This window comes from Acromyrmex echinatior, chromosome 19 (assembly GCF_024713525.1).
Source record: "Acromyrmex echinatior isolate Ae372 chromosome 19, ASM2471352v2, whole genome shotgun sequence".
Classification (NCBI taxonomy): Eukaryota; Metazoa; Arthropoda; class Insecta; order Hymenoptera; family Formicidae; genus Acromyrmex; species Acromyrmex echinatior.
In genome coordinates, this window is record NC_141870.1 from 6,556,055 (window position 1) to 6,564,920 (window position 8,866).

General features: G+C 34.4%; 1 protein-coding gene across 1 annotated transcript; it reads right to left on the reverse strand.

Moving 5' to 3' along the window:
• Positions 1-6,061: 6,061 nt before the first annotated feature.
• Positions 6,062-7,008, reverse strand: LOC147906670 (histone-lysine N-methyltransferase SETMAR-like). The gene is made up of 2 exons (XM_087416223.1): positions 6,445-7,008; positions 6,062-6,259 (listed from the first exon to the last, which is right to left on the reverse strand). The coding sequence occupies exons 1-2, from the start codon at positions 7,006-7,008 to the stop codon at positions 6,062-6,064; spliced, it is 762 nt and encodes a 253-aa protein (XP_087272349.1).
• Positions 7,009-8,866: the final 1,858 nt, after the last annotated feature.

Sequence of the window (8,866 nt, forward strand, 5' to 3'; positions counted from 1 at the left end):
TTGAAATAAAATGTCAGAGGAGACGTGATCAGTACAAAAAAGATCCTGAAACAAAACGTCAGAGGGTGCGTGATCAGTACATAACAGATCCTGAAAGGAAACGTCAGAAAATGCGTGATATATACAAAAAAAATTTAAAAAAATAACCGGTACATTAAAAGAAAATGTTATTTGAAAAATGCTGCCCGTGAAAGGATCGTCAACAAAAATTCAGACAAAAATATCCTGACTTAAAGAAATTACAATAAAAAGTGCAAAACATGGCGAGAAGTCTATCATACAAAGATGAAAGACAATCAAGAGATTGAAGAAAAAATTCGATATTGTTCGATCTTGGCAAAAGTGTTTCAACTTTCCAAAATGCTCAGTTATATATTCGATTGATGTCGAGGAAAATTAATAAACTGCCGGTATGTGCTCGATTGAAAGTTGAACAGATATTCAAGTGGTGCGTAGCAAAAAAATCATACGTCAGTGCAGCAAGAAAAGTGTTTTTATATTTGAAGAATGTTGCTGAAGCTGCGTTATTGCGAATGAATGTAAAACTTTGAAATGTTCAAAATGCGATCGAATTAGAGTTCTTTGTGGTTCATCCAAACATACTTCGTTTTCCGAAGTGTACTTTTATCAAACTGTTTATGAGCAAAGGAAAAAGTTTGAGCAACCACTTATAACGCGAAAATATCTCCTCACGCAGTCATTAATGTTTTGCCGTTTGGATAACAATGGTAAAAAAATAGAAATGTGGCACTGTGAGAATAAATGTCACAAGTGATATTTCCATGGAAAAGTTTGTTGAATTTTTTGAACAGTTCGGAGGAGGTACTTTGAAGAATGCTAAATTCATGGCGCGGCTCAGAAATTGTTCCGTTTCACATGCGAGTACCAGATTAGGACATCCTCCGGAATGCTATGCAAATCCTAATCTATGCAAGCCATACATTGCAATGATAAGCACTTTATCGCCTCATTTTCCTTTCATGAGGAATATTCAAAGAAATGTTTGCAAATTGATAGGGAATTATAAAAAGTTTCGTCAGTTGTTTTCAGCTTTTAGATTCGTCAATATGGATAAATTGCTTGAAATTTCCAATGATTTAAAGAATAAAGCAAGATGTTATCCAAGAAATTTAACGGATGTTAGTTTTTGGACGAGGAAAAGATTTTCTCGCAAAATTACGAAGCGTTTAAAGTTATGAAAAAGCGAGTGTTGGATCTATCACATCTCCTTTGTATTTCATGCGAAAAATTATGTGTGAGTAGAGACGTTTCGAAGCTTGAGAAGTTGAGGAAAACAGTGGACGAATCTTTTTGGAAAGATCTGATGGCCTACGTAACAGAACACAATATCGATACTGGATTCATTTGTAAGCTTTGTTTGAGCAAATTTCACAAAGGCGTGTTGCCTTCTGCTTGCATTTTGAATAATCTTACCGTAAAATCATTATCAGATATTTTATCGGATTTCAATGATTACGAAAAAATATTAATCAAGAGAGTGAGCAACTTCCAAATAAACGATGGGTTGTGTTTCGAATAAACATATGCCGCATAGACAAATGATCCACAAAGTAAAAGGTAGAACATTTCATTTGCCTCTGCCTTTACAAGAAACACTAGATAAGGTATGTCCTCCGGAAGATTCTATAATATAAATTTGAATCACGAGTTGCACATCCTATTTCGAGATATACCCAAAAGTTCTAAAGTTATTTGGTGGTTATTAATAAAGTGTAAAGCTTTACAATGACTGAAAGATCATAATCTTCATTACTCGGAAATTCGTCTTCCAACATCGTCTGACGATCTTATAAACAATTAATTGCAAGAAACAGAATATCGGATCGTCGGTGACAGAAGCGATAGTGATGAAATAGACGAGGTGGTTGAGAACACTGTACAGCACAACAAAGATAATAATGATCAAGCCGTTTTAAATTGTAAAGTTTTCCTCACGTAAATCAAAGATTCGGGTATTGATCAGTATACAATATACCCAATGTACGCGAAAAAAATCGATAATGAACCTGCATTCAAGCTTTATCAAATCTTAAAAATTGAAGATGTTCTAATGAATAATCGTTATAAATATCTGGATGTGTTTCCCTGATTTATATCTCGAGGGTGTCAATGGACAATGGAAAGATAGAAACTTTGTATTGTCGGATTATTTATTTGTCGGAATGCGATTGATGTTAAAACACAGGGTTGAATCTACAGTACCTGTTCTTTCTTCTCAATGATGCTAACTATCGACAATTGAAAAATGGTATCTATTATACTATGATGATTGCTAATCCACGAGAGAGATACACTGCTGGTAGATACTTGAATGAATTAAAAGACGAACAATTGAAATCGAATTTTTACAAAACTGAGAAATACGGATCAATTTTGGCGACAACCGTCCAATAATGTCAAATGCATGACTCTGCATTATACTCTGGCGACATGATTTTAACTTTGAGTCCTAGTGAATGGAAATGATCCGATTTGAATATTTACGAGACATGAATCCTGATAAACAGAAGTTGGACATTAGCGAACTAATCGCATATGATCATATAAGTACATCTAGATTCATGTGTATAAAATTTAAAGCCATGATTGATTTTATTTGTTCGTCCGGTAACCCAACAGGAAAGGTCATTCACTATTTCTGACGACTGGAATATTAAAGATAGAGATATCCAACATGTGCACTGTATGATTTAAATAAAAGATCCAATGCTAGGAAAATCGCCGGATGAAGAAGTTGTTGCGTTTATTCGAAAATACGTGATATGCGAAATTCCAGATGAAAACGTTTCGCCAATGTTGTACGAAACGGTTATAAGGGATCAGAATCATAAACATAACTCGTATTGCATGCATACGAAAAAAAAACCGAATATTTACAGGAAGTATCGGTTTTCCTCGGTCAGTTATTGATAATTTCGTTTTAAAAAACGTCATCACTTCGATAGTGGGTAGAAAACTTTACGCAGTAAGAGCAGATTTTATGATCTTCCTCGCAAGAAGTCAGAAAAATTTATCAATGATTATAATCCGGTTATCAAGTTAGCCTGGGAGGGGAATATTGACATATAATTTATTGGAGAAAAATCTGAGTTTTTAAACTCGTACTTAACAAAATACACGACAAAGTCGGAGAAATATAATATAGACTTTGCAATGATAAATTCCGATAAGCCCTTGGCATCGAAACTGTCGAATTTCGCGATGCATTTATTGAATAACAGATAATGCGGAGCTTTAGAAGCTGCGGACATACTGCTATGGAACCCTTTGTATGGAACAGGCAGTGATACATTGTCAAATGGATTGACGTTAATGAGATGAGAAACAGAAAAGTTAAAGATTTAAAAAAATTAAAGCTCTCGATGAAAATTCTGCGAATATTTATTGTCCGTCGCTCATCGATACTATCCAAGCAGACCTAAGGAATTAGAATCATTGAATTTGTATGATTTTGCCAGATTTTGAGAAATTAGAGAGACAGATGCCAAAAAGTGACGAAGTCGAATGTTACAAACTTGTATCGGGTTTATTTAAAAAAAAAAAAACGAAAAAAGTGTTATTTAATTAGAACTGAACCGAAAAATACTTTTACTCGCTGCTTCTTTTGTTTAAACCGTGGAGAGATTTAAGTGAAATCAAAGGTGCATACGAGACTTATACGGATGCCTTTAAGAATTCAGGGTCTTCTTTGACAAAGGCGAAATATCACGAAAGGCTCAAAGAAATACAGTCAACTTTTGAGCGCGTTACTGAATTAATCGACAAACGCGAAAATGATCTGAAAACAGTAGATAGAGACAAATTCGATGACAATGAACTGGAATATAAAAGCTGACGACGCGATGAAAAATCTGATAGATTTTGGTAAGATTGACCCCCCGATTGATTTATCACAAATGATGTCGCGATTGAACGAAGACCAGAAAAGAGTCTTCAATAGAGTACGTCAAGTTTTACAAAATAAAAATCAGATTCTGCGACTGTACGTAAGTGACGAGGGTGGTACAAGAAAAAGTTTTCTTATTGAAATGATTAAACATTGAATCAGAATACATTTAAAAAAAGCGACTGCCATATCTGCTCCTACAAGTATCACGGCATTCAATATCGATGGCTTAACGATCCATAGAATGTTTCAGCTACCCATGTATCTACGGCAAAATCGCACTCATCAGATATTTTTGAAAACTTTGAGACACAAATTAAAGACTGTCGAATTATTTATAATCGACGAAGTATCCATGATTTCGAATGTGACATTTATGTTTATCAATCTACGATTATGTGAAATCTTTGATACAACAGACATAGATGATGGTTTCTTTGGCAGAAAATACATTCTTCTGTTTGGAGACTTGTTGCAGCTTCCCCCTAAATAAATATAAATAAATATAAAAGAACAATCTCCGTTTGTGAAAATGTCTTGATCAGAAATTCACAAGTATTTAGGTACCATGAGTGGATCTGATTTGTTCGATTGCGATGAACTCTTGATTAATATGCTACAAAAATGCGACACATATCATAATATACTTTTTAAAATACGAAAGGTTTGGTATAATAATAGGTTTGGTAACGATCTGATATCAATGTTCTTCAGTCGAGCAAAATCCATTTCAAAGGAAGTAGTTGTGAAAGATTGAATGAACTTTGCACTATACTTATATGAATCAATTACCAGTTAATACAATATGTTTATTACCCACGTGTTATCTGTGCAAGGTTTTGAACACGGCAATGCTCAATAAAATTGTGGTGAAATTACTGATAGAAGATGATGTCAATTGTGCTCCAGAAGTGAAAAAAAGAGTGCACAAAATTTTGGAAAACAAAGATGACAAAGTTTCAGAAATAGCTGGCATTGAAAGAGTAATAGCGATTAAAATTGGTGCTAAAGTGATGATTCAACGAAACATTGATATAACTTTAGGACTTGTCAATGGAACGATAGACAATAGTTGCAGTTAATCTCTGTTGACGGAAATCGTATTGATTCTATTAAAATAGTTATTTCGGATAATAAATAAATCACACACAATAACGAAAGTAGATATTAAATTGGAAGTATTTCACAAAATGGTGGTACATCAGAAACAATTTCCATTGTCTCTCAATTATGAAATGATTATACACAGAAGTCAAGGAATTATGTATAAAAATGTAATGATGGATCTAGGAATGAGTGTATTCAGTGATGGTCAAGCCTATGTAGGTTTGTCACGAGTGAGTACACTGGAAGGTTTACATTTGATAAATTTTAATCCGGCATCCGTTAAAGCAAACTCGGGAGCCATTGTAAAATATAATCGACTGAGATCTGTGTTTAAAGCTCAGCTATCACAAATCCATTCGCCCGAGAAAAAGGCTGTAAAAATTCACGACCGTTAATAAGCCATACCTAATATCATTAAGGGTGTACAAAATTATGGTTGCGAGGAACCAGAAAGTATAATTACATGGAAAATATATGGCCTCTGCAATGTCGATCATGTTTCGTGTTATGCTAATGTAATATTGCAATGTGCATATCGCACTTATTTTCTAGAAAGAAATTGTAATCTGTTTTATTTGTATGTATGTATGTTCGTTTTGAACTCGCACCTTCAATAACATATGAATTATTTGTCATAATAATATATATTGTTAGATAATCATTTAAATTTTCAAAGGTTTAAATTTTTGAGGATACACTTGATGTATGTTCACTTTAAACTGTTACCTTTAATATTATATCAGTTACTTGTTATGATAATACATATGTTATTAGATAATCATTTAATTTTTTTAATTTATATATGTTTATTTTGAACTGGTACCTTTAATAATACATCAGTTACTTGTCATGGTAATATATTATCAGATAATCATTTAAATTTTTAAAGGTTTACATTTTTAAGAATACGCTTCATGTATATTCACTTTAAACTGAGACCTTGAATAATACGAGGTCTGTTCAAAAACTATCGCGAATTTTGTGTTTTTTCAAAAATTATTTATTTATTCATGAATATCTATTTTGTCCCCTTCAAAATAATCCCCATCAGATATTATACTTGTGCCAACGTTTTTTCCAATCCTCGAAGCACTTCAAAAAATCATTTTTTGTGATCTTGTTCAGCTCCTCCTTCGATGCCGTCTTTATCTCTTCAATCGTAGCATAGCGTCGTCCTTTCATGGGCCTCTTCAGTTTCGGGAACAAGAAAAAGTCACAGGGGGCCAGATCTGGGGAATATGATGGCTGCGGCATCATTAGTGTGTTGTTTTTGGCCAAAAATTCGTGCACAAGCAACGATGTGTGAGCAGGAGTATTATCATAGTGCAAAAGTCAATTTTTGTTCTTCCACAAATCCGGGCGTTTCTGGCCGATTGCTTCGCGCAAATTGCGCATGATTTGCAGGTAATATTCTTTATTGACCGTTCTACCCTGTGGCAAGAATGATGCACCACGCCCTTGCAATCGAAGAAAACTGTAAGCAAAACCTTCACATTCGACCGAACTTGGCGCGCTTTTTTCGGTTTTGGCTCGTGTGGCAGCTTCCATTGGGATGATTGAGCTTTGGTTTCCACGTCATAACCATAAACCCATGATTCGTCACCAGTTATGACCCTCTGGAGCACATTTGAGTCGTCGCGGACAGAGTCCAATAGCTCCTTAGCAATGTTAATGCAATGCTGTTTTTGATCGAAATTGAGCAATTTTGGTACGAATTTCGCGGCGACCCGTCTCATGCCTAAATCATTGGTAAAAATCGAATGGCATGAGCCAATCGATATGTTTAGGTCCTCAACAACTTCTCTAACGGTGATTCGACGATTGGCCAATACTATTTTCTTCACTTCATCAATGTTTTCGTCTGTTGTTGATGTGCTCGGGCGTCCGGCACGCTCTTCGTCGTTCACATCTTCTCGGCCCTCTGAGAACATTTTGTACCACCGATAAACGTTGCTTCGGTCCAAGGTAGCTTCACCATATGCCACAGTCAACATTCGGAATGCGTCCGCGCACTTAATTTTGTTTTTCACACAAAATTTATACAGATTCTTTGATCCATTTTTTGGAATAGGCAAAAATCGAAGACGAGCCAAAACACGTGCAAGCAAAGCAGCTGTCAAAAATTAACTGAACATTCAAAATGGCCGAACTTGTCGGCATAAGTGAGAGATATGAGTACCAACATAACGCCACAAAAAAATCGAAAATAGAATATATGTAACCCGCGGAAATTCAAAATTCGCGATACTTTCTGAACAGACCTCGTATATTAGTTACTTTTTATGTTCTATTATTCCATAAGTTCCTTGAGTCTACATTATTATTATATTGTAAATATGACCGTTATTTCTTTGATGCAGCAATCCATCATCTGAAATGTCAATTTGATTTGTTTAATTATTGTGAACTGATCTAATGTGAGAAATTCGCAAGCAGTTGGGGTGAACAATGCGATTATTTTTCTTTATTTTAATTTTAACATTATTTTTGTTTAAAATTTCCAAGATTTCATGAGGCTCGGTATATTGGTCTCCAAATTTTCCGGGTTTTGGTCTCTTTAATAGAAATACATGATCTCCAGGCTTGAATTTCTGTGGATTAATTTTCTTATCGTAATGTTTTTTCGATTTTAACTTTAGTTTCTACGATGTTTTCACGAGCATTTGATTGGATTGCATGGAGTTGTCTAAATTTATTAGATAATCATCGTAATTCGCTAATTTGTCTTCAGGGTTTAAGAGCTCTTTTGACGTTACTCTTGCTATTTTACCGAACACTAATTCGTATAGTGTATATTTCGTAGCCTTGCTAGTGTTGTAATTGAACATAGCTAAGCCGATCCATCTGTCCCATTGTTTCTGCTCATTTGCGTATTATTTCAAGTATTCTCCTAATGTGTGGTGTGATCCATTTGACTGAGGGTGAAATGCAGTTGTACGGAATTTGCAGATTATAAATATTTTTGCTATCTTCTTCATTGATTCACTGATGAAGTTTCTTCCTTGATCTGTTAATATAGCTTTAGACACTTCCAATACGCAAATAAATCTGTCGACAAAGGCTTCTGCCTGTGTTTGTTTCTGATGTTTGATTCGGAAATGGTATTTTCATGCAAAATTTAGTTAATTAATCTTGCAGAGTTAAAATGTCTCTTCCGGTTTTAGGTAAATATCTTACGATATCCATAACTACTTTATCATAAGATCTTGGTGTGTCGGTGATTACCATATGATGTTGTTGGATTTTACTCGAACTAATTTTTTTAACTGACATTGTGAACATTGTTGTATGTATCGTTGAACATCGGACTTTAGATTTTTTCCGAAGGTATTAGGTGTAGTAAAAAAAAATCCATTATTTTTCCAATAGATGACTTTAGTAATCTGCATCTCGCGAACGCGATAACAAACTCAGCGTGGTCTTGGGCGTTAGATGCGAGATCAGAATGTTGAGGATCCTATGTTCGATCCTGCTTTTTCCTTTTTTTCATAATTTTTTTAAAAATAAATAACGTTATTAATGAACATATTACTTCAAATATATTTTTATAAAATTATAGAAATTATATAAATTATATGTGTACTTCAGTGTGCTCAGTTACACATTTCGAGCCAATTTCTGAAGTGCTGCCTATTTTTCCTTTACAACCGCTCAACAGTCGACGGCTGAACCGCTGGATCGCGCACGGACGTGCATCTCAGGAGCGTCACAGTATAAGAAATATGCTGCTATCATACCTTCTAACATGAAAATTAACATGACAACATTTTAGCATGAAAATTATCATGAAAATATTTTCCTTCCTACATAATTGTTATTTTCTTAATAATAGTGATTGAACATCATATTAAT